At 40.7% G+C, this 26,615-nt stretch overlaps 2 protein-coding genes across 4 annotated transcripts in view; one reads left to right on the top strand and one right to left on the bottom strand.

Annotated features, from left to right (window-relative positions):
- Positions 1 to 23,041, top strand: part of si:ch211-250c4.3 (uncharacterized protein LOC100535981 homolog) — a 38,416-nt gene extending 15,375 nt beyond the window's left edge. For all 3 annotated transcript variants that reach the window (XM_053436588.1, XM_053436587.1, XM_053436586.1), the window contains 6 exons: positions 5,327 to 5,488; positions 7,905 to 8,061; positions 15,984 to 16,111; positions 17,912 to 18,033; positions 19,919 to 20,023; positions 21,404 to 23,041. In XM_053436588.1, the coding sequence (XP_053292563.1) occupies positions 5,327 to 5,488; positions 7,905 to 8,061; positions 15,984 to 16,111; positions 17,912 to 18,033; positions 19,919 to 20,015 (666 nt within the window). In that variant the 3' untranslated portion in view covers positions 20,016 to 20,023; positions 21,404 to 23,041. The remainder of the gene's footprint in view (positions 1 to 5,326; positions 5,489 to 7,904; positions 8,062 to 15,983; positions 16,112 to 17,911; positions 18,034 to 19,918; positions 20,024 to 21,403) is intronic.
- The window catches only part of LOC128453603 (cGMP-dependent protein kinase 2), a 28,301-nt gene continuing 20,645 nt past the window's right edge, over positions 18,960 to 26,615 (bottom strand). The window contains exon 21 of the mRNA XM_053436585.1: positions 18,960 to 19,303. The gene's annotated coding sequence lies outside the window, so the exon portion shown is untranslated. The remainder of the gene's footprint in view (positions 19,304 to 26,615) is intronic.

Here is a 26,615-nt window from a genome sequence, read left to right as displayed (position 1 = left end):
CTTGTTAAAACCTAAACATTTATCATCAAAACTCCAGTAAATTAGTCAGGTGCCAAATTCAGAAGAACAACAGCAGCTCACAATGTCTACCAGTTCCTGCCTGACTACTGTGAAAGATAAACTGCATCAAAGTGAGGCAGAAACACTATCTGCGTGTGTGTTTGGCTGGGAGAAGCAGCGTACGTGACCTGCATGTACCTTCCTCCCTATTCCTTCCACACACATCTGGTGCTTCATTCCTATCCAGCACTGTCATGTTTAGGAAAGTATTTTGAATGCGAGAAAGATAATGGGAACATCTACAGGGGAGGGGCAGAAGAGGTTCCGTTACCATAGTGATCTTAGATGTTTTCACTATTCTTTCAAATGTGAAAGAAGGAAAAACGAAATCATAAAACAATGCTTACAGTGAAACCTGTTATAGTATTTGTCGCTATAGAGAGAGAAAAACAGATAACTTGACTGGGTGTCATAGTCAAATTTCCGACATCCACCTGGCGGAAACACTGCTTCTTTAAGTTGAAGTAGGCTGGAGTGGCTTGGGCATCTGCCTAAAGGACTCCTTTGAAGGTACTTCCAGGCATTTCCAACTGGGAAAATAACCTAGAGTTGACCCAGAACTTGCTCGAGGGATTACACAACCTATCTGACCTGGGGCCAGTTTACCTATAAATCAATTGATTTATAGGTAAACTTGTTGAATACTAATACTCTTCATACTCTGCCCAAAGTGCTTGATCAATGAGTGTTAAGCTTCAAAAGTCTCCTCAAACCGCTAGGTGACTTTCTAAAACCAACCATTTCTCATTCCCACTGGACTCGAGTTGATTTGCGTGTGGTAGAGATGCTCCACTGGTTACTCTGGGGATCTTCACTTCAGTGACCAATCCCCCTTTGGCCTTTGGAGTTATCTTAGCTGGTTTTCCACTTCCAGGGAGGGTACCTTCAGAAATACATCATCACCATTCTTCTAAACTCATCAAGATCCATTTGTTTGAAATTTTCAGCCTGATGTAAATCAACAATTAATAACTGCTGGTCTTAAATGTGTCTTTTGGCAAATCAAGGTTCGTAAAGACTTTTTGGGAGTGTCACATATGTTTTAAGAATTAGTTAAAGTATCGACACAATGGCTGTTAACGTCCGTCTCAAAATAGCTTTTGTGATTAATCCTATCAGCCCAGGCATTCACCTCCTGTGAATGTTCAAAGGAACAAACAAAGCAACAATACACTGGGTTTTTTGGAAATTTAAAATTGTTTTTTTCATAATAAATAAAGATGAAACCGTATTTTTAAATGAATTATACATACATATACAACTGCAGGTAATTACAAAGGTTTCACACATTTTTTCTTGACCCTCAGATCATAATGCATATAGATGATTTCATGAAGCAGAGGATCCTTTCCACTCACAGGGATTCATTTATCTTCCTCATATTAGATTCTTGAACTGACGTCAGCCACTAATTCTCTCCTCAAACAATACTGCATCCAATGTTTCGTGCCAAATCAAGCACACACCGGAACTCACTGCATCTCTCTAGAATTATTCATTCTTGTGTTATACATGCAACTTTTCACATGCAGTCATACTCTCATGTTAGATGTTATTGCCCCTTGACTCATGGGATCACCGGAAACCCGAGGAAGTACAGCAGGGTGTGTGTGTGTTTGTGTGTTTGTTTGCGTGTTTCTCCTCTTTAAAATTGGCCACAAAAGAGGGCATTCCTGAATCCCACTCTCCTTTCCCGGCCGTGGATCACTCACTGGTTTCTGTGGGGCCATGGATAAGATCAGTCTCAGCCCTGATAATGTCACAGTCTCAACCAAAGCAGCTTCTGTTGATAGACCACCCCCTCCCCAATCCCTAACCCCCCCCATCAACAACTACCCCTGAGGAAGTGAGGGTCATCTCCTGGAAGGGCCTTATCTAAATAAGCCACCGATAAACTACTGGAGGCCTGGTAGCCTGAATGAAGAAAAGAGGTTCTGAGGAGTCAACAGATGAGGAAATCCACCTGTCAAATATTATATTAACCCTTTGAACCCGACTCATAGCAGTAAGTCTACCATGTCCCATCCCGAGTGGTCCAGGTACAGGTTGTGCAAACTGACGATTCGGTCATGACATTAAGACATCATGGACCTCAACAGAATGAAAGCAGTTGTTGGCCAGGCTCGTGGGAACAGCTTTAAAATGATCCACATCGATTAGCAGATCCACCGTGGTATTTGGTTGTTGTGCCAAAACACTGTTTTATGGATCTAGACCAGCATTTGGAGCAGATGATTTTTTGCTATCAACATGTCTCTGACTTTGACTGTTATTTTGGTGCTCAACAGGTAGTATACACAGTTTCTTACTCTGAAACACTGCCTGGTTCTGAAGGACAAAGGGTTGAGGAGAATGGTGAGAACTAACCAAAACAGTACTGTGCTATAAAAGCAAAACAATGAGCTAGAAGATGAAGCTAAAAGGCTTTAAAAATAACTGCAGAGTTTGGTGATACACTTTAGCATTGTTTTCCACAAGTCAACCCATTCATATTATTTACAGTGATTTGACCTATTATCAATATAAAAATATTGACTAATACCAATTTCGCACAAAAGAAAAATTCCAGAAAATCCAAAGTAACATTTCAAAGTTTTATGTTAAATATCTCACAGCATTTATTACTAGAGCAATCAAAAGTATCCAAGGTGCAGTGTGGGAGCGGGTTCATGGTCAAGAGCCTGTGTGACCTACAGGAGGTTTGTGCATCAGAGGAAATGAGTGATGTCAGTCCTCCAGCATGTTGTGGCTGCTGGCCCATTGTTTGGCCAGTGTTTCCATCACGCCTCCCAGTTGCCTGACTGGAGTTTCAGTGTTAGCAGTACAGGAAAGAGGGTAGAAAGACCCTGACCTGAGCTCACATCCTGCTTTTGTTGGGACCCTTTTAGGAATGTTGACGAATGGATAAATATTTGCTCAAAATTCCCTTTTTTAATTTAGCTGAAAAACGTGAACATCTGCACCTCCTGGGAATAGGATTCTTGATGATGCACTAAGACACAAGCCAATTGAATCATGGAACATCTCTATTAAAATGACATTATTTTAGTCCTTAAAATATAGTTGGAAGCAGAAATCAATGAAATGTCTGTTGACTGTGTTATGACCCAAGAGCCATAAAACAAGCTACACCAAAACATATATTTACCTAGAGCAGGTCAAGCAAGAGCTATTTTTAAATGTGCGCTCATAGACCAGCTGTTACACAGCACGGAGTGTAACATCTGGTTTAAAGTCACTTGCTACCGGCCTACTTACCCAGGCAGGGTCAGTCAAAATCCCAGTGCCCTCCCTTAACCGCATTGTTTCCCACAACTACTTAGAAATCTGGAATAAAGTGAAATCGGATTTAGATAGATGGACCAGCCTTCCCAACTCTCTTCGAGCCCGTATCTCTATTGTGAAGATGAATGTTTTACCTAGAATCAATTTTGTGTCCTCTATGATTCCCCTTGCGCCCCCTGTCAATTATTGGAAGGAAATTCAGTCTAGTATCTCACAATTCATTTGGAATAGAAAGCGTCCTCGGTTAAAAATGGCAACCTTGCAGAGACACAGGGCAGATGGAGGATTGGCAGTTCCCAATTTTAGGTTATATTTTTACTCTTTTGTGCTTAAACCTCTTTTTGTGTGGGTTAATGCTGATATATCTGTATCTTGGCGGGGATTGGAGGAAGATATTGTTCGTCCAATGACATTGCAAGGGGTCCTTTTCTCCAACATGTCTAACTCACAATGCAAGCGGCGTTTTGGCCCGATAGTTTCCTTCCTTATTCAAACCTGGCGCACAGTTGAATCCCTTTCTAAAATATCCTGTAAATGGCACACATTCTCTCCAGTGTTCCACAACGAGAGGCTTATGATTGGGAGTAGACCAATCGTGGCATCTCCTTGGAGTAACAGTAATATCCGCTATTTGGGTGATATTTTTAGTGGTTCAGGTTTAGGTTCTTTTCAGGACCTGCGAGTCAATTTTGCCTTACCGGCCTTTTCATTTTTCTTTTATTTACAACTTCAACATGCTCTTAGTGCACACAGCATTTCGCTACAGCAGGCTTTACCTGTTCATCCTCTTTATAGATTGGTTACTGCACGGACAGATAGTAGGGGCTTGGTTTCAGAATTATACTCATTTTTCCTGGAATCTTCTTATTCTGACCTAGTACTGGATAGGCTATGGAGGAGTGATCACCCTGATCTAGATCCAGATTTTGACTGGGAACAGGTGTGGAAGAATATCAGGGAGGCTTCCCGCAACCCGGACCACCAACAAATTAATTTCAATTATGTCCATAGAACTTATCTCACACCACGTAGACTGCATGCTATGAAACTGATAAATGATCCGTCTTGCAGCCTCTGCAATTTAAATTCCCCTGGTACGTTCATTCATATGGTGTGGGAGTGTCCACCGGTCGAACAGTTTTGGATTAAGGTGGCCTCTAAACTATCAGATCTGACCTCTGTAACTGTTCCAGCTACTATACCTGTCCTGCTACTGACTGACTTATCTGGACTTGGTCTATCGAGGGCTGTGAGGCGGGTTGTGCTTGCTGGTATTACAGCCGCTAAGAAGCTGGTCGCACTGCGGTGGAAGCCTCCCCACTCTCTTGTCATTAGACACTGGATGTTGAGTTTTTTGGATGTTGTGTATCTGGAGATGTCAACTGCCAGAATAAATGGTGCGAAGGAATCTACACTGAATGATTGGCGAGCTGTGGCCAACTCATTGAAAGATTTATTACAATGATCATGTCCTGAACCTGTGCAATTCTTAATGTTTTCTGTATGTGCATGTGGTTGCAGGATTCCTCTCTTTACTATTTTGCATGAATATAACTGGGGGGGTGGGGGGTGGCACCTTTTGTGTTTTATTTTATTTTATTTTATTTTGTGTCTGTTTTTCTTTTGATGTTTTGAATTCAGCGGCTGATGAGACCAGTAAATGTTGAAGGTCTTAGATTTTGTGTAATATTGTGCTTATGATAGATATTACGGTAATATGTGCTGCTGAATCTTAACACTTTGTTGTATGTTATGTCTTTGTTGTTATTATCTGTTGATGTGTTATGCTAAATGTGTTAAATTCTGTCACATTTCAGTTAATCAATAAAAAATATTTGATCACAAAAAAAAAAAATCCCAGTGCAAGTTTACATACTGTACACTTACAAAATGTACAATGCAATTCCAGAAGGGGAATAATTCCTTTTTCTAGCTTATTCCTGATAACTTGACTAACTTGCATACCTTTTGTTTGTCACAGGCACAGGAAGTGAGTTCCAACCCTTTGGGTTCAGGCCTTGGTTACCTGGAGCACATCTGCCAGCTCATCGAGAAGATCGGCCAGCTGCAGGAGACCAACCTCCGGCTCCAGAGGCAGATCTTTGGGCTGGAAAAAGACAGCAGGATGACAAAAACCAAAGAGGTGAGTGGATGTTCTTTCACTTGTTTTATTCTCAGGGTAGATGTTTAATATGAACAAGCAATAGCACTGCCGTCCTGGGGCGTCACCCCTGTTTATGGTGTACCTGCTTATCTCAGCTTGGTCTTAAAATGATATCTGAAAGCCTGTTTCACAAACTAGATGTGCAGAGTTTGAGAGATGTGGCATGTACAGGAATATCTAAATTATGCGTTTACTTTTATTATAGACTACTTGTATTACCTTTTTAATTATATACATGAGAACAAGGTCACTTTCCAAATACACACATATAAGGTCACTGACAACAACATTTTTTGTTTTCTTAAGAGCGCTGTAACTAGATGTTGAAATTACTGAAAAAGCTCTTACTGCTCAACAGAATTCCAGTGTGATTTGTGGGCTGTATTGTAATCTATCATATACAGGGATCGCTAAACAAGAGGATTCATTGTTAAAGACCTTGGCACAATAGGAAATTCAGAACTCCTGAGACAGACACTGGTGCAGTCAGTTTTGGGGTTTAGAGGCCGGAACAGCTGAACACTGGAGCAGTGGATGAAGCCAGCAGGAGTCCAGGACATCAAAGCTTTCAAAGAAACCAAGCCAAAGAGTTTGACAGTGAGAAATAAGAAAGGGAGGACTCAGTGTCACGTATTTCATTCATACAAGCACCCTTTATAAGAAAATGTACCTTTACATTACAAAGTAGCTTTAAACCAACTCTGGAGCAATATACAACATTCATGTTTCATATTGTAAATGTAGATGAGATGAAATAAATAATGTGATATAGGTTTTCATCCACATCAAGACTGAAAAATGCATGAATATGATTGACAACACTGGCTACTGTCCCAAGGCTTTTATGTTTGATTCCCTGCTGTGATATTCTCAGTGGCAAATCCCTGACTTGAGACAACAAGCGACACATCAAAAGAAGAGGAGAGCAGCCTGAGTTGCTGCACTGTCTCAGCTCTGAATGGACCTTTCACACACTGATCTGGTGCAGCATTCACATCAGCAGCACTATCACAGCTGGATACATGAAGGCAGGAAGAGGCCAAGCAAAAAGCAGTGACTACTCTACACTTGAAAATAGAAGTGACAGTATTTAGAAACACAGAAAATGAGGTATTGCAGATTTACATCATACATATATTTCCCTCTTAGCGCAATGCAGAGCATGAAAGCCTTTCACTCAATTCAAGGGAAAAGGTGAAGTATAAATGCCGCGAAAAATCCTGGATTAAAACAAGACTAACAGCCTGCTGCCACGAGAGTCACAAACACTGGTAGCTAAAGGTTAATGTGACAGGCACATATTAAATTCCCCATGTTTACCATCTTTTTTAATTGTACAGTGGCTTGCCAGTATTTGTTTGACAAAACACAAATTACAGCTGAGATTTACAAATACAAATTGTAGTTGGTCTGACCAATTAAAGAAGTAATGATCTTAGATTCAGATACAACATTAAACTTTCTCATGTCCCTTCTGCTATGTCTCCAGCACGTATACTACAACTCAGGCAGGGCCTTTGTGGTCAAACCCAGAATACCTGGAGGTTTAACAAAACTAAATGATGAGGCATGACTGTGGCATGCCGTCATCTTCCCCTATGCTCTTGTAGAATATAAATGAGCAGTGGTTATGTAAGAAAACTGTTTTGATATCAGGAGGGAAAACATGTGCGTGTTGTGAGTGTGCGCGTGTGTGTGTCTATGTGTGGGGGCTGACGTGCACTTGGCTGTGTTGATATAGAGGCCCATTAGAAGCTCAACAGCAGGGGAAAGGTGAGAGAGGTTAAAGTAAGCAGAGCGGGGAAAGAGAAATGTTTTCACAAAAATTAGGATATTAAGAAGTTACTTTATGTATTTTTCTTCTTTTGGCCGACTCTAGTCAAAACATTATTTCATACAAAGGAGAGAAAAGAAAAAAAACATCATCTCTTGCCTTTAATCTTCTCCACGTGACACTGCTCATTAATACTGTTTTCACTATTATGAGATTTGTATAGTAGTGCTGTCCTCACTTAATTTCCTTCTAGTTTGTGTGGAAGGATGTGAACTTCAATTCGATCGAATCTGGGATGACTCAGTCACACAATGACTTTTTTTTTCACAGGATGAACATACAGTGTACTGACACACACGCTCGCAGACATACATAAACACACACACACACACGCTATTTTTTCTCCAAATTTCAAGCAGTCATTTATTTTCTGTACCACAAAGGCTCATTTTGGCTCTGGGCTCTAAGCTTATTAGTATTTTATGAACACAAAATAATAATGATGTGCATTAAGTAGCTTGTTCCCCCTCTGAGACCACTTTCCTTCACAAAGTACTGTTTCCTAGTTAAAAAATTATCACGATTAGCCGTTTTTGTTAATGTTGGCTTGTTTCCGAACAGGACTTTTTCAACCAGCACTGCTGCTGTGGAGCCGCCAGCTTCAGTTTCCAGCACGTTCAGAAGAGACACTCCAGAAGTGAATGTTTGTCACCCAGTGGAACCCTCTCTGACCTGTCCACCATCCCCGAGGTCACCCAGCTCATTCCAACCACGAGAGGTAACACAAATTTCGTTTACAGTATTTCTAATTTGTTTTTCATGCAGTAACAAACCATCTTCAGGGTGAGAAATTAGATATTTGTCTCAATTATTGTGTTCATAAAAGCCAACCCCTTTTCTCTGTGTACAGTCTGTGAGGAATATTAATAGCACTACAGTTGCTCTTGATGGCACAGACATTATTGAACAAGTGTAATGGTCTCATTCCTGTTGGTAATTACACCAAACTCAAAGTAAAGGTCTGACATCTAGGAACTAGTGACTAGTGAAACTAAAAACAAGAGCGCAGTGAGTTGGTGACGTTGTAAACAAACCCCTTGGTTAGTCAAATTCATTTGAAAGAGAAAATAAAGGTAAAGGGATAAGCACACGTCATCTAAAGCTGAATGTTTTTCCTGGTTCTGAATGACCCCACTCTGCAAACTGTACAAATACTTCCCCCCGTGGCTGCATCGCACTGCTGTGTAACCTTTACTCAAACATTCTGTTTCTTTTGTCATCTTGATGCGATTAAGTGTACAAATAATAACACCCAAAGTCATTTGTGATACTGCATGCAGTAGTTCACACATAAAGAGACAGGGAGAGAGCTCACTCTTTCACGATGGGTAGCTCTCTGTGTACAGGGGTGACTGTTGGATTGTCAGGAAGTGTCTGACGCAGCTCTTCCGAAACTCTCCTCAGAGAAAGAAAGATGACTGCTAGTGGATCTGACAAGCACTTAAGGCATTCACCACAGGTGCGACAGATTATGGTCTGAGGGAGTACAAACCAACAAGCAGTGCTAAGAAATGCAAAGATGAATGTGAGGTTGGAAGTGTAGTGAGAGCAGTTTTATGGGATAAGTCAATACACACTGGGGTTCTAGGCCTGTGTCAGCCTAGAGAGATACAGTAACAAATTCATTGTTTGGTGGACTGGGCCCATCAGAGTCATAGATTTTGTTTCTCTGAGATACACAGTCCTGTTTGGTCTGAGTCTATGAAACGCAGCTGAATGACCTGGAGGTCAGTGAAATTAACCCTAATTAACATTTAGCATTTAATTACTAGTAGCATCAGCAGTTAATAACCGGCTCAAGTGGGATGTGTCAACAAATACATACACACACACTGTTGAAATGGATTTAACTGCTATGTCATTCAAAAAAAGCTTCAGTAGTGATAGAGTTTCACATCCTGACCCTGGAGCGACCTCACATGTTTTTCTGCCTGAGTGTTTACCTTGTCATCAGACCCACGCTCCAGGTTATGTTGGTCATTTCGGGAACACGGCCATCTCCCCCACCCAATGTTATCATTCGCGTTGTGCTTTTTTTTCGGAGCTGCTTGAGAAAGCGGTGTTGAGCGACAGCTCGGCAGTCCCGCAGGGGAGATGAAATTATGACTCGAGCGAGACCAAGGTGGAATTCCTGGAATCCTGACGGGAACACATGATGTCCCATGGACTCTGGAATGCCTCGTTTCTTCCTCTGATGGACAGGAAACGGGATCTGGAGGAGAGGCTTAGACGTAAGGGGAGAAGGGGGGGCCCTGATTGGGTTCTTAAAAGTGGAGAGTTCTTCTTTGTCTTTTGTTAAGTGTTGTACTGTGGCGTTGAATTCATTGTCACATACCATCCTCAGATGTTTTGGGACTGTTTCCACAGAAACAAAAGGATAAATTGTTGAGTGAGAGACAGTGAAAAAGAGAAGATAGTTTCTGCTTGGTTTGTGGAACTGGAGGGTTAAGGTTAGGGTGGAAAAGGCAATTCACGAAGGGTCAACCCAAATTTGTATGGTATATATGTTTATACACCAAAATAATGGTGCCAGGAGCAGCAGGAACTGTGAGTTCACGTGATAGAGGTGGTGGTGGTGTTTACATGTTAATGGGAGAAGTGGGAGTACGGGATGAACAAAAACAGAAAAACAGGCCTATGCTGATTTCTATCACAGTCTGTCATAACAGCTCTCTCTCCCCCTCAGCAGGCCTCTAGCACATGAACACTTCTCTCACAAACGTGAAACATACAGCTTTAAAAACTGTAATTAAGTGACAGTGACCATTAACAGTGCGTACATGCCTTGCCCCTACTTGACTGAAACTGGCTATTATATTGGTGTTCATAGACTGAACTGGGTCAAGCCTCTGGTATGCAAGTTTATAAATCAGGGCTTCATCAAACACAGCAAACAGCTGTTTTCGGTAAAAATAAAAAGGTCAGACTTGTTGATCACAGACCCTAAAGGATTTACCTGTAACATAGGAAAAGCAAAGCTGTGAAATATAAAATTAAAACATTGGTGATCAAATAATAAGGGTTTTGCTGGTAAATACCAATTTTTGGTGTCTTTAAAAGAGAACTATATTTAATTCCCATTGACTGATAAGACAATAAATCAGTGTTGTGCAATAATGCATCAAATGTGATACCATTGAAAGGGTGTGCCTTTCGGCATTCAACAAATCAAAATAAAATATTAAATATTAATATTAAAAAACTTCTCACGATGTGTCAATACTACAAGTTCTGTACAGTCTTGTAGGAGTGACCACACTTTCTAATATGAAGATATGTAATGTTTTCACTTTAAATGAAGAATGTTTCCATCCTTAAAACATGGCTACGTATTCTCCACATAGGCTTGAGTGGACAATACGTAATTTACCCTCGACACCCGACATTTAATGGAGCAAACAGTGGAGAAGTTCTTCAACGTGGATGCCATTAAATTAATCATTGAAGTGGAGAAGTACAGTGAGTTGTATGATCCTCGGAACATGTTGTATAAAGACAACACCAAAAAAGACAAATGTTGGGACGCTGTTGCTTAATGTCGGAGCAACAAGTAAGTATATGCTTGAATACTACTGGCTCAACGGGTGATATTATTAGCGCTGCCCGGCGCTTCAGCGTCGCTTCAGCGTCCGGTGTGAACAGCCAAGCGCCGGCAAGATAGGGATTAGCGCAGCGCTTTGGCGTCGCCTCCGTGTTCTCTGTTCCTCTTTCAAAATGAATACGCTGTCGATGTCTTCTAAAACAGACTCAATGGCAGCATCTACACATCTCAGCTCTCCAGCGGCAGGCATGTTTGTTGAAAACTAATTCAACCCAAGGGCACTTTGATGACGTGGTTGATTACGTTACTGTTGATCATCTGTCCATCATCGTATAAAGCCCGCCCTGACAATCTGATTGGTCCGAACTGTTTCTGTTCTTTTCTGGGTTAAATTCGCTTTCAAAATTAAAACTCCAGGACAACAGAAGGAGAATTCAAAGTATGGGATGCATATTTGATAATTTATATAATATTAAATATGTCATCAATATCGTTTAAAATCATTTTTCAGTGTGTTTCCTGGCGCGATACGCTCGCGTCAAGCGCAAAAAATAGACTCGACGCCGAAACGATCGCTGCACGGCGCTAGGCAGCCTTGGCGCAGCACGGCTCTTCAGCCTCCGATGTGACCCGCACAAAGGTTTAACATGGGAGTGGATGGGAGCCTGCTGTTATTTAAGGCTTGGCGCTGCCATTAAATGTCGCTTTGGCATCGCTTCAGCGTCCGTTGTGAACCCGGCATTAGTAAATAACTCACAATGCGTCGCTTAACATAAGTCACATACTACGTTGCTCTGATTGGTTGTAGGTCTATCAAATTGAGACAAGAGGCATTTTATTTTCTGGTTCGGTTGAAACACGCCCGATAATCACAGCCCAATGGAGCGGTATCAGACTCACATTCTGACTAGAATTGTGAGTATGACAACGTCAGGCTAGTCGAATGCTGCACTGAGATCTAAAAGAACGAGGACAGACACAAGTCCCTGATCTGAGGCTATTAAAAGGTCATTAGTGACTTTTGCCAAGGCTGTCTCTGGGCTGTGATTGGCTCTAAACCCAGACTGAAAGTCTTCATATATATTATTTTCCTGGAGAAACTCACACAGCTGATTGGCTACAACTTTTTCTAAGATTTTAGACATGAAGGGGAGATTAGATATTGGTCTGTAATTGGCTAAAACCTCTGGGTCTAGGGTGGGTTTTTTGAGAAGGGGTTTGATTACTGCTATTTTAAAAGACTGTGGTACACAGATTGATTGTGTTAAGTAACGAACTATCAATTAGGGGCAGAATTTCTATAAGTAATTTTGTAGGAATGGGATCTAAGATACAGGTTGTTGGTTTAGAACATGAGATTATTTTGGTAAACTGATCACGATTAATCAGAGAGAAGCTGTCTAAGTAATGGGTAGGATTCTCAGCCATTTCTGAGATCTCTGTTGTTGGGAGGGTATTAGTGCCAATTGAGGGCAGGAGATGGTGGATTTTATTTCTAATAGTTTGAATTTTATCATTAAAAAAGGTCATAAAGATATTGCTATTTAGGGATCGAGGAATACTGGGTTCGGTGGAGGTGTGACTCTCTGTCAGCCTGGCTACAGTGCTGAAGAGAAACCTGGGGTTCTTTTTATTCTCTTCTATTCGTTTTGAATAGTAGGCAGCTCTTGTTTTGTGGAGAGCCTTTTTATATTCTTTAACACTATTCTTCCAGTCTATGAAGTTTTCAACATGGTTGCTGGAGCGCCACTTCCTTTCTAGTTTTCTTGATAATTTTCTTGATAATTGTTTTAACTCATTTGTCTGGGAATTATACCACGGAGCTAATTTACTATGTTTGACATTTTTCTTTTTTAGAGGAGCTATTGAGTCTAATGTTAATCGTAATGAGTCTGCAGAGCTATCGACGAGGTGGTCGATCTCAGTGGAGCTCGGGTTTTTTAAGAATTTGATGTTTATATCTACGGATAATTCGGGTTTAAATGTAATTGGACTTATTTCCTTAAATTTAGCTACAGCACTATCAGGTAGTGTTGAGATATCTATGTTTCTCTGTATCTTGTGATTATATTTTACCTATATCCTGTGAACAAATATTAGCTGTATAATCCATATAATCAATAATGCTACAACAGTTACTTTTAGTTAGAATGATGTATAATCTTTTTGACTCAGACGCAGGGTCAGGCCCAGAGCACGACCACAGAAAGAGCAGGTGTCAATCTGAATGTCAATCTGACCCAAAATACAATTCAGAGAAAAGTGTGTGATGGAAATTCATCTTGAGATTTGAAGTAATGAAAGCACGGATGCTCAGAAAAGAGAGAGGACGTGCCAGAACTAATACAATGAGGTGCTTCATGAAACATGGTGAGAAAAAGGTATGAAATCCTCCTGAAATGTTTAATCTGCTGGGTCTCTCCACTGTAGCAAGCTCCCTGTTTGCCAAGGCCACAGTAGTGGGACACCTGGTCAGTTGAAAGTGATGTGCTTGCAAAAAACTGCACTTTGAGGAAACAGTGTACATCTGGCCAATGGCTGAATTCCCTCAGGGAAAAAGAACCGCCTCTGTGCCCACCCTGTGTCTGATTATATATACTGTGGACTTAGGATTGAACGGGGCTTCTTCTCGACATGATCCAGTGAACCTGGTGACGTGTCCGGCAGAACCCCAGAGACTCTCTGTAAGTATTTCAGTGAATACAATAAATGTTCAATTTCCAGAACTTCATGTATAAGTGTCTAATTATTCCTTCTCAAATCCTGGATCAACAAACACGCTTGTCCAATCGCCGGAGGCGAGTTCAAGTTTAAAAGCCTGGCGACGACAGTAGTCATCTAGAAAATGAGGGTTTTATTAGTGGCATATATTCAGTTATTGAAAAATCGAAGGTTATTAAATTATGGTCTGATAGAACTGGATTGCGCGGAAGTACTGTTAAATGTTCAATTCCGACACCCTACGATAATACAAGGTCAAGTGTGTGGTTACAACAATGAGTAGGTTGGTGTACACACTGACTGAAACCAATTGAGTCTAGTATCGAAATAAATGCTAGGCTAAGGTTATCTTTATTATTGTCAATATAAATATATTAAAGTCACCAATAATTGTATTGGTCTTTAGGACTAGGTTTGATAAAAACTCAGGGAATTCCGTAAAAAATTTGGTATAAGCCCCCGGAGCACGGTAAACTACAGCAAATATGATTGGCTGTTGGTGTTTCATGGATTGGCGTGGAAGACTAACGCCGGGTTCACACCGGACGCGGAAGCGACGCCAAAGCGTGGCGTAAGTGCTAATCCCTGGCGCGCCGGCACTTGGCTGTTCACACCGGACGCGGTAGCGACGCCGAAGCGCCGCGCATTACTAATAATATCACATACTTCTGCTGTTATCAGCCTGCAGTAAAAACGGCATTTAATCATTTTTTTCAAGCATGTACTTACTTGTTGCTCCAACATTAAGCAACAGCGTCCCAACATGTGTCTTTTGTGGTGTTGTCTTTATACAACATGTAAATTTATGGATCATACAACTCACTGTACTTCTCCACTTCAATGATTAATTTAATGGCATCCACGTTGAAGAACTTCTCCACTGTTTGCTCCGTTAAATGTCGGGTGTCGAGGGTAAATTATGTATTCTCCACTCAAGCCTATGTGGAGAATACGTAGCCCCCCCTCTCTTTTTATCTGTATGACTGCTTGTGTGGCTGTAGTGGATGGGCAGAGGGGGACATTTAATAATGTGGTTGGTAAAAGTGGTAAAATTAAAACTCCAAGACAACAGAAGGTGAATACAAAGTATGGGATGCATAGTGATCATTTATATCATATAAAATATCGTTTAAAATCATTTTCCAGTGTGTTTCCTGTCGCGATACGCTCGCGTCAAGCGGAAAAAATAGACTCGACGCCGAAACGATCGCTGCACGGCGCTAGGCAGCCGCGGCGTGGCGCAGCGCTTCAGCGTCCGGTGTGACCGGCACAAAGGTTTAACATGGGAGTGGATGGGAGCCAGAGGCTTGGCGCTGCGCTTACACCACGCTTCGGCGTCACTTCCGCGTCTGGTGTGAACCCGGCGTAAGAACAAGACATTCAAATGATTTGCAGCTGAGTTTAGGTTTAGGATTAATTGATAGACTGGAGTTAAAAATAGCTGCAACTCCACCTCCTCGTCCGAGTTCTCTGGGAATGTGTGAATTTATATGACTGGGGGGAGTAGATTCATTTAGACTGACATATTTATCAGGATGCAGCCACGTCTCAGTGAGGGATAATAAATCTATGTTTTAATCGGAGACTAGTTCATTAACTAAAATAGCCTTAGTTGACAGTGATCTAATGTTTTAAAGACCACATTTAAAAGTCTTAGCTTCCTGTGTTGTTTCAGAGGTTGTTTTAATTTGTATTCGATTATTGTGTGGAGTTCTCACTCTGTTATTGTTTAATTTCAATAATTTAATCGGACGGTGGACAGACACGATCTCTATGGGGATTTGTGACTGATCCAGAGGGAGCGCGGAGAAGTGTTTAGCACTGCAGCTCTGCTTCCTGGTCCCAACTATGGGTTGTCATGTTATAGACTGAGTAATATTCCTAGATAAGAGAGCTGCTCCACCTGTGTTTTACGACAGGTAGAGGGGGTTCAGAGAGAATAAGGTGAAGGATTATGCTTGTGTCTGTGTGTGTGTGTTTGTGCCAAGTTAGAGAAAAAGTCACAGAGGTATGCAAAGAAAGACTGTGAAGGAAAGGGGAGTTCTGTCCCAACATCAGAACTCATCATAATGGGGATACAAAGCCACTTTGACATTTAAAGTTTTGTGCAAAACAAAAAAAGGCAATTACATTTGCTTCAAGAAAATAAATGTACCTGAAATCTGTTGTTTCACCATCACTTAAGTGTTTTCGTCTCAGCAAAGTGCAAATATAAAAACAGCATAAAGTTGATACTTCGGGGCGTCTGGTAGACATGTGTCTCTCAGAAGCAGTTGAATGCACTTCCAAAAAACTCTGAAAGGAATGAACTGCCTCACCCAAGAAAACTCTCCCACGCACACATTGTTAATGGTCCACGTTTGTGATTTGTGTTTCAGACTTGAGGAGTGAGGGTTTGACACTCGTCCCGTTGTGGAGGAGAGGCTTGAACCGAAGGAGTTACACTGAGGGGGAGGAACGCTTCCTCGGGGACAGCACCGAAGGGCTCTCCATCCCCCAGCGCAGGGTGAGTCATGTGCACATGTTATAGGCCCACTGCAACAAGGAAATTCATTCAATCAGTGGGTAATCCATGTTTTTCTAGTACAAAGGACCTGTTCATGAAGAGGCCAAGTACTGTCAGTATTAAGGAACCTGCACTTAAAAGTTAGCATCTAAAACAAATATGACTTCTGTTACCATAGACTGTCTTTCTGTGAAAAATAATCATCTCTTTAAACACTGATTGCGATGCTATCAAACGATGCCATCACATCACAGATTATCATTCCCAAGAATGGGGGGGGGGGGGGGGTTGTTGCACATGTCTGCAGGCTCTATAGTAGTGTGATTTAAGATTATGGTATAAAGAGCAATTAGGACATGTCCAAATTCAGCTATCCTAGTCTAACAGTGGAAAAAAAGTATCTGAGCCAGGAACATGATTCAAAAGGGTTGTGGACTCTTCATTAATCACAATGTGTTTTGGGTGTGGCTTGCAATAAACCACAGTGAACATCAGAATACCATCTTCCATTCCCTTTGAAAGCCAGCTGCACTTGCACTTTGTCAGATCTATTGGGTAGTAAAGAGGAATTCCTCTCCGCAGAGGAAATGGTTTTACTTTGTACATGAGCAGACCATCTGTGTGTGTAAGCAGCAGCGTGTGCACATGTTGCCCACCTGCCTGTGCAGGTGTATGTTAATGTCTTGGTGACATAAACAAAACATAGACTTCAGTGTTCCAGTTTTTGTTGGTCATTGACATTTTTCCTCTGCTTTCCATTGCTTAGGCATATCTGTATGCCACATACCACACCTTATTTGAGAACCAAGACCTCAGATGGGTGCCAGTGAATCTGCTGTTTAAACAACATGAGCACTGGATGGGAAAAGGACAAATTAGTTTGGTCTGAAAGCAAAGATATTTGCATCCTGCTTGGTGCCTCTTTCTGTCGGGTGCAAGATAAAGTTTCCCAACATCCACATCCTCTGTTTACTGTGTGCATGGCACACTCACTGATGAAACATGATGAATGAAGTATTTCTTTGGGGTGTGGAGCAGTGATTCTCCCTCAGCGTTGGCCTCAGCTGTGGGAACCGACAGTAACTTTAGATGAATACATTTCAATTCCATGTCCAATTGCCAGCTTTTTCCAAAGCCTTTAACCTCCTCATTGTCGTCATTCGGGAATAAAGTTGTTGGTGGAGTTGTCATTGTAGAACCTTGCTATGGAAATTCACTCATTAGCAATGGTTAACATGAACAAACAGGCAGGATGTCATATCACATATCAGCAGCAGCAAACATTGGATTACGTTTTTCAGCGCCGGTAGGAATCCCGCGGACCCAATGTTTAATTGTTATGACAGTTTTTGACTTTTTCCTGGAACTTTTCTCTCAACAGTTCCAGAGGATAGACTAACACTGTTCCTCCAGCACATTAGTCTGACCCTCATCAACACTTTCAGATTCCTCAGCACTGTGGTTGTCTCTTTCAGACAGCACTTAAGGAAATCTGTAGAGTTTCTTATATAGAAGTCTCACATTAAGAACAAAGCATCAACGGCATTACTCAAAGTTAAAACCTGAATAAGACATGAAATGATTTAGTCTAAAAGTAAACACTCCATAGAAAACCTCAGTATATTAATCTTAAAATTTAGTAGAATTTAATTTACTTTATTATTTTTTTTTCTACAAGCTAAAGACCAACCTCCTCCCCTCAGATCTAATGAGGGTGATGCTAATAGAAAGGGTTAGGGTTAGTTCTTACTCAAAGTTATGTTCATATAAAGGTTTCTTCTTGTATGTCTGTGGTTGCAGCTGAGTGAAAACTACACCTGGGGCAGAGTCAAAGATCTGGTGAGGAAAACTAAGACAAGGAACCAGAGCAGATTGGGACTGACCTCCGCCTCACTGAAGATGTCCTGCCCACAACTCTACAGGTGAGGAGCACACCACATTACAACTTTGAGCCCCTTATTCTCTGTAAACTTGACCATATCAATACAACTGTGACTTTCTGGTGCTTTAGTACTTTTTCTTACTGAAATACTTTATACAACTTCATTGTTATTATATGAAAAATAGAAGATTAGCTGTCATGTGTTTTAAGAGATTGCTTTTTTCCACATATGAAATTGCCACTAAAGTTTGTCTTGGTTTGTTCGAAGCCACTTAGCTTCCACTGAAGGAAAATCTTAATGCTATGCAATGATATTTTGAGCAACAGCATTCTTGCAGCTTTGTGTGTTTGAGGAAATGCTCCTTTAGGATTAACTGCAACGTGAACTGAAAATCCTGGACTTAACTGGCTCAGAACTGTGTGCATGCACAAAATCTGATTTTCTGTAGAGCTCTATCCCTTTGTGCTGCCAAACACTGAATATTAAAATGTATTACCAGGCCCTGCAGGGTTATTTTATCGGTCACCATTGAGAAAAAAAACAGATCTAACCATTTTATAAGCTGGAAAATAATACAAAATTTTGGGAGTTGCATTAATGGCAGCATGTTTCGAAGACTATTTTAAATATTGTCTCTTTATTTCCTCAGTTTTGTATACAAAGGTTCTGTCTTTCCTCCATTTTATGCAGCAGTTTAGCCTCCTCCAGGTCATGGTTTTGGTCTCCTGCCCTGCAAATCCCTCTCATTCCGTTGAATTTTAATTATTTGCTCAATATGTGAAATAATATCACTGAGGAAGGACACACCTCACTGATAAAGATAGTCATTCCGATTCTGGATCCAATTACTTGTACTTTTCAGTGCATACCATAATATTGGGACATCTGTGAGCCAAAGAAAATATATGGCTCTAGAGGCTTATTTAGAATCACATGACATAAGGAAGAGAAATACCAGCGATGGATTTAGTACTCAATCAAACTGTATTTAAACATTTCTGCTCAGTGAGGGTTTTCCAGACAATACATCACTGTATCAACAGAAAAGAAGCACACAAAATACAAATACACATATTCTCGTTATTTAAAAATTCTGTGGTATAAGAGAAGACGTGTTTTTTATCCTTCTACCTGCTTTCTCTGTGTCCTCTTGTTCAAAAAAGTATGAAATGTTGAAAAATGTAAAACTCTGTGACAAAGCCCAAACTTTATGGTCCTGTATTTCTTTCTGCTGCTCTCTTGTCCTTTTTGGGTTGGAAGGGCATCAGTGACAAGATTGGGCACTTTCCCCTGTGTGTTGGATGAAAACCTAAAAAAGAAGAGAAGGAATGCAAGTTATTTAGCTGCAGTGAATAAAAGCCAGCATGAGGGGGAAAATTGGTGACAGCTTACGTGACTTTTGGGGCAAGTCCCAGACATGTGACAGGTTCTTGGAAGATGGAGATAAATAGGAGTTTTTAGCTCCAGCCTGAGAGAGCGGTCAGAGTGTGGATTTATTTTATGTGATAGGTTGTACAGTGGAGGAATCTAATGGGAGGTGGAGGACCGCTGGCCTTCAGCCTCTCCCTGCGTCTTGACCGGGATTTGGCACTGGCCCAGAAGGACTGAGCGAGAGGAGGAGGGGAGGGGGGTGCAGAGTCAGGCCTGAGGTATGCCTGGAGGAGTGGGAGAGTTCCCCTGTGGATTTAAGCTCAGGCCTGGCGAGAGATATGGCCGCTGTCCAGGATTCATTAAAAACAACAGCACCCTCCCGCTGAGACATGCATGCCGCCCTGCTGCGGGGCTCCTGACTATGTGGGAATATTGGACAATAAATGTTTTCTCACAGCCGAGCTGCTGTGATGCAAACTGAAGGAGCATATCGGATGTCGACCACAAATACTCATAAATACTCCCATTAATTACTGTCTCCTCTTTTATACAGGCCTGATCTGGGACCAGTAGAACCTGTCAGCAGAAACAGGAACTCCATGATTGTCTTGGGCCACCAGAGCAAAATGGACTTCGCATGGCTACAATAAATATCCAGGTAGTGCAGATGACTGTTTATCTTTCCTCACCTGCGCTCCACATAAAGCTATATATGACAAATCAGGTACTACATGGGGAGAAAAAACTGTTTGCAACAATGAACACATTTTCATCCGTTTCTGCATGAACCTGTTCAGGTGGAAAAGTATGTGCGCCTGCACAGGTCAAAATCTGATAAATCAGTTCCGCGAATTTCCAGTCTCATGTCATTGTTTCCAACTCTCTAGCACAACCCAACAATCAAGCTGTGTCCAAACCACCAGTAAAATATAATAATGATCATGTGAAAAAAGGTTGGGAATGAAAATTAGTTGATGTGTTCAAGCTACATCCGGCATCTATTGCACTTCTTCTCTGTCCTGGGAGAGGCATCCCTCACATGGGGCTCTGTCAAAGGTTTCTACGTGTTTTTCCTCTGTTAATGTGGTTTTTTTGGGGGTAGTTTTCCATTACTCTCGGTAGTCAAAATAACAATGGATCTCTATGGGCTATAAATATTATCGCCAAGTGTCTCAATATCTTAATTCATTGATTACCATTTTTATTTATCATTTCTGACTTCAATATAGTATTTTGACCAAGCAAGAGTTAGCAACCTGACGCATTAAACTAAACAACATATTGATGATTGAAACACTGCCATTTTGGAGTAATGGACAAATCTTAAGGCTTAATTAAAAAGCCTCTTCATAATATTTATATTGCTGGTACCTACCAATAACAACACGTAAACATCAACTACAAAGCAAATTAAAAGTCAAACTATTTAACTCTAATTTTAACTACAGTGATAATACTATCATACAAAAAATCTGCAAATATCCACAACTGAAAACTGAGAGTAAAATGCAGTGAAGTTTCATAGTGGCCATCTGTCTATTCAGCTAAAATTTGTATTGTCACAACCCAGCTCACAAAGCAGGGAAGGCGACAGATGAGTTAAAACTACAAATAAATTTAATGTAGAAAGATGGACTGGTTGAATGCTTCCAGCTTATGTACGGGAGCCAGACCCAGTGAGATAAATCTCCCTGACAACCAAACTCCCATCAGGCTCCTGCAGGGAGAGGCCTCACATTATACATTATAAGGTAGAATAAGGGTTCTCATATTATATAATATACAATAAGGGGCCTCATAGTATATAATGAGTCCATACTGGACTTCTAAGTACTGAACTTAACTTTCTCTGTAGACCACTATGCATTAGACAGCATACCAACACCATGCAATGCATCACAGTGTTGTTAGCATCCTGATTTCACTCACAACTATCTGAACCCGACAGGACCTAGACTGTGGTATAATTTAGTGTCCATGCATCAGCTGCAGTCAGCACTTCTCTGAACATGACCCTACATCTTTTTCTCCTCCTCAGATCAGATTCAGACGGTCTCATGTGGGGAAATGACGCAGAGATGGTTCAAGAGAGGAAGAGAAAAAAGCAGGAAAAGGAAAGAGGGATGGAAGTGAGGGAATCAAAGAGACGACTCTTGTACGAGGGATGTATGAGGATTGTTTGCTGCTTCAAAAGGAGAATGAGATGAAAGTGAGGCTACTGTATGTTTCAAAATGATCTACACTGTGACATAATGTAATTTAACTGCATTATATTGTAATATATATTTTCTGTTGATACTATTCACACCAGTGTAAGTTTCCTTTCGGACGCTGCAAAATCTGTAATAATCCACATAATGTGAAGCATACACATATTTAATTTTCTTTTATATTTCAGCTGTTCATTTTGTAAGATGTTGTAAATGCTTCTACTCAAAGATGTATGTGTATGTGATGTTGTATAACTGGAGTGCTTGCAGAGCTTACAAGCGCAGTGTGTATGGACTGTATGAAACATAAATCATGTTAACATACGGGCTGAAGAGAACATGTCGGACAGAGGGCAAAGCCTCTCCACAGGCTGCCTTCTTGTCTTGTGTAACATTGTAAATACCAAATACTGTGACTGCACAGCAGAGAGTTCTGCTTCATTTCACCAGAACTCTGATAAACAGCAGCTTGGCCTAACCCCTGTTATTCTTCATTTTCAGCCCATAAACTCCTACGATAGGAGGGTTTTATGTTTCTTGACGTGCAGAGCTTGACTTCGACACCTTAAGCACTGTGATTTATCCTCTTTTCCAGTGTTGCTTTATTGTCGTCTCGCTCCAGACAAGATGGAGCTATAGTAACAGAAAAGGCTGAGGGCAATTAAATAATACTGTATGATTTCACATAAATTCATTAATACTAAGGCCTCCGACATCCCAGGATTAATGATAATCCAACAACAAAGGCAACTCTGATGCTGTGATTGGCCGGGTATTTGCAGAGGGGATTCCATTGGACTTTGTTTCAAGTTTGAACGTTTCTCTCAAGCTGTTCACTTCTCATGTGAACAGCTTTTACTTGGTTGATACATGAGCTCACAAATGTTTTGCATCATCTGCTCACCTGAGCTAAAGAAAGCTGATTTCAGGAATACATATATTAAGATTGAATGCATGCTAAATTTTGATATCATATTTTTTTGTGAAAGTTTAAGCTTTTTGCCCCTAAATCTGCAGACAAAAAATACTTCTGCTATTGCTCTGAGACTTTTAACAGATAAGTTAAAAGAGGCTAGCACAAGTCCCCCTCAAGTTTTGGGGGGGACTTTTGCTTTTTTAGGCAATTTTGATAAAAGGAAATACTCTTGGAAATTTGAAAGATCAATGACTTTGTGTCATTATCATAAAATAATTTGAATATTCCATCGTGTTGATTCAATAGTATTATTGTCGTCATAACACAAATGGATACGACATTGTTATATTTACTAAAGAACAAAGTATTTACTGTATACTGTACTATCATTCAGTAAAAAAGGGAGCTGTGTTGATTTAAAAAAATGTTTGTGTGTAAATTATGATGCTGATGTTTTTCTGCAGGACGTCAGACAACTGTATATGTTTTATATGTATGGCATCAATATTAAAATTTATTTTTCAAAATAAAGTTAAATCTAAAGAACCTACCAATGTGTGAAATGATTTTGAATACAGGTTTCGCTCCACAGCCACATGGAGTAATTTACTAATAACGTAATAAGTGTAAACTTTAGATCAAAAACGTGTATATCTTAAAAAAAGACTAGAAATGTATACAAACCCATTAACATTCAAATTAAGCAGTAATCTAGAGTATTAGATGAAGAACAATAATATTGACATGACCCGCTTAGGTAACTCATCATGACGCACTAGACACGGAGCTGTTATGCTGTTATATAATGATTGTTTTTATCATGAGCCCTGCTCCTTTGCATGAACCAACCCACTAAGACCTGTGCCTTTCATGTTATTTCAAACAAAAGTCCTGTTTCTGTCAGTTTTCATTACTCACTCATAACATTTGTTCCTTATTCATACCACATGTTACATTTAATGGTTGTTATACAGTTGTGTGCTTAAGTTGTATTAATAGTTGGTCTTGAGTGACCTCGTGTGGCTACAGTGAATAACTACAACCACACGGAGTAAACTGGTGCTGAAGTTTGGAGCTGCCCTGACTACTGATTTTTAGGAGCAGTGGGAGTGAGGCGGCAGGCATAAGGTGAGGGCCTTGCTCAAGGTCAATGGAAGTTAGTATTCTACAATGAGTACTGCTAGTGAAAGAGTAAAGGCCCTATAATAGATATAAGGGATAGTTCACAGAAAAAATGAAAATTCCCTCATTATCTACCTACCGATATGCCAATGGAGGGGTAGGTGAAGTGTTTGAGTCCACAAAACACTTCTGGAGTAACAGGGGTAAACAGTGTTGCGGCATAATCCAATACAACTACGCAGTAAAAACACAGAATACACAACATATGTCACACATTAAAGCAGTTCTGAAAAGGTGAGTTTTGATCTGTGATTTGAACATTGTTAGATTGGTGCAGTGTCGGACGTGTTTGGGGAGAAAGCTCCAGAGGGAGGGGGCAGCTATGGAGAAGGCTCTGTCTCCCCAGGTCTGTTGCTTGGTCCTGAGTGGACGAGACAGGAGGTTAGAATCAGAGGAGCGGCGCCACCGAGATGGAGTGTGGTGGTGGAGCAGGTCGGTGAGGTAGGAGGGGGCCTGGCTATGGGGGCTTTGTGAGTGAAGAGAAGGACTTTGTAACGGATGTGTTGTTGGACAGGGAGTCAGTGGAGATTCTTGAGGGACAGGGCTGATGTGATCACAGGAGTGGGAGTGGGATCAGCAGGTGAGCAACACAGTTCTGGATGTACTGTAGTTTATTTAGTACTTTGGATGATTTGCCATAGAGAAAACTGTTGCAATAGTCAATTCTGGAGGTGATGGAGGCATGAACGAAAGTTTTCAGCAGCCGAGGAGGAGAGTGATGATGAAAAAGGCAGTTCTGGTGATCTGGTTAACGTGACATTCTAAGGAGAGGTTACTATCAAACATGGCTCTGAGGTTGCAGATGTGTGAGTATAGGGAGAAAGAGTGGAGATGTTGATGTTGAGGCAGAAGTTGTGACTGGTTTTGGTGTGGGATTTGGGACCAGCTTAAAATATAATTATAATTATAATTATCAAATATGAATGTCAAGGCTTATGGACACTTGGATGACATCACAGGAGCAATATGGAGGCATGTTATGTATTTTCTGTTGTTTTATTAAGTACTGAAGAGGGACTCACCAATGACTTCAATTCTATTGGATTCTGCTGCAACAAAGTTTACCCCTGAAACTCCAGAAGTGTTTAGCGGACTCAAACACTTCACCCACCCACTCCATCGGCATAGTGGTGAGTAGATAATGAGGAGAATTTCCCTTTTTGGGTGAACTATCCCTTGAATGAAGACAGATGCCTTTCGAGCACTAACAAAAACAAGCAAACAGGAAATAATAACTTTTCTCTGATTGTAGAAACATAGACATGAAAAAGACTTGTGTGCACACCATCCCTGGACTGCACTTTTTCTTTCTGCTGGAATGTTCTAAAGTCGGGCCTTTTCTGCAGCAACCTGCTAATCTGTTAGTGGAAAGGCTTCATTAATCCACTTATCAATCCGTTGTGAACCTCGGTGCATGCATCTGTACTGGCACTACACTGGACAAAATCTTCTTGTGACTACGCTGGCTACTTGTGGTGGCTGTCGGTTATGCTTCCTCTGTGCAAATAAATTATCCCCAACTGCCTGTGCCGGATTGGTCTCTGATCTGATATTTCAGCCACACATGTTGTCCGATGCACAGCCTCTGTTTTACTATGGTACACAGTTTATCCCTGTTGATTAATTTCCCATCGTGGTTGACACGACATGAAAAGCTGATGTTCTCTCCATATTTAGCTTCTGTAACTCAAATACAAGTTATTTTAACAGCTAAATGTAGAGCAGCCATCAGACACACGATAACCAAAATGTCTCTGTAAAGCACTTTGAATCTACCTGTGTATGAAATATGCTTTATAATATTGAATTAACTTGCCTTACTTTAAAAATGTTTTTAGTTAGTTAGTTTTGATTTTTAAATAATTATATGTTCATACACTGAGTAGTCCTGACCTTGCCATTGAAATGGACAGTTCATTTTTTATTTGGTTTGTTATTTCTTTAGGTATCCAATTACCAATTTGCCAAAGTTACAGCATCATAAAAAGGACCTCAAAGCACCCTATTAAAAATATCATTGCTGATCATGTTTTTCTTTTACTTTGACAAATAGGCATATTCTACAGTTTAATATTGTGTGATACTCTTTAGTAACAATTCAGAAGTAAAGATAATCATGATAATTAAATAAAAATGTATATGTATACATATAAAATCAGATTTTTCTTAAAACGATTACATTGGATTCTTTAGTTTTTTTTTATTGATTCTGACCGTGAATAACTCTTTTTATCCACCCGTTGCTGAGGTGAATACAGGGCAACACAGCTTAAAATGCTCTCTACGTAGAACAGTGATGAAGTGTTTGTTAAATGTCTCAATACCGAACCTCCCCCAGTACTGTGGGAGTGACAAAAATCCCAACAACCCAACAAACACTCAGAGAAATCTGTGGCAGAATTCCAACTTTTCTTTCAATCTGGGAGGACAACAATGAGCAGACTGTTTGTTAGAATGCACATCCAGGGGAGTCACATTCAAACATGATAAACCTCGGAACATTCAGATCTGACTCCAGTGATCATCTTTGAACAGAGACAGAGGTTACCCCCTCCCCTCCCCCGACCATATATAACCTTTCGCATGAGTCTAGTTCCATACTTGTTCTGTAGTGTTATTAAGTGAAGACACTTTGACCACCAATCTGATAGAAAGACTGAAATAAGCATTGTCAATAGTGAAACATTAATAGATCAATGTTACCAAAAGCTGATTGATAGAAGAGTTACTGAAGTACGAAATGACTGAAAATACCCTCAACTCCACTCTACAGCAACTTATGCCTTTTGTTATGCTTCCATACACACACACACACACACACACACACACACACACACACACACACACACACACACACACATGCACACACTTTACCAATCGTGTACTTTTAGGTGAAAACCAGCTCCTACATCATGGGAAGAAACTGAAAACCTAAGGGGGAA

The sequence above is a fragment of the Pleuronectes platessa genome, chromosome 12, assembly GCF_947347685.1.
Source record: "Pleuronectes platessa chromosome 12, fPlePla1.1, whole genome shotgun sequence".
In the NCBI taxonomy this organism is placed as follows: Eukaryota; Metazoa; Chordata; class Actinopteri; order Pleuronectiformes; family Pleuronectidae; genus Pleuronectes; species Pleuronectes platessa.
This window is presented reverse-complemented; position numbering and strand designations above follow the sequence as displayed.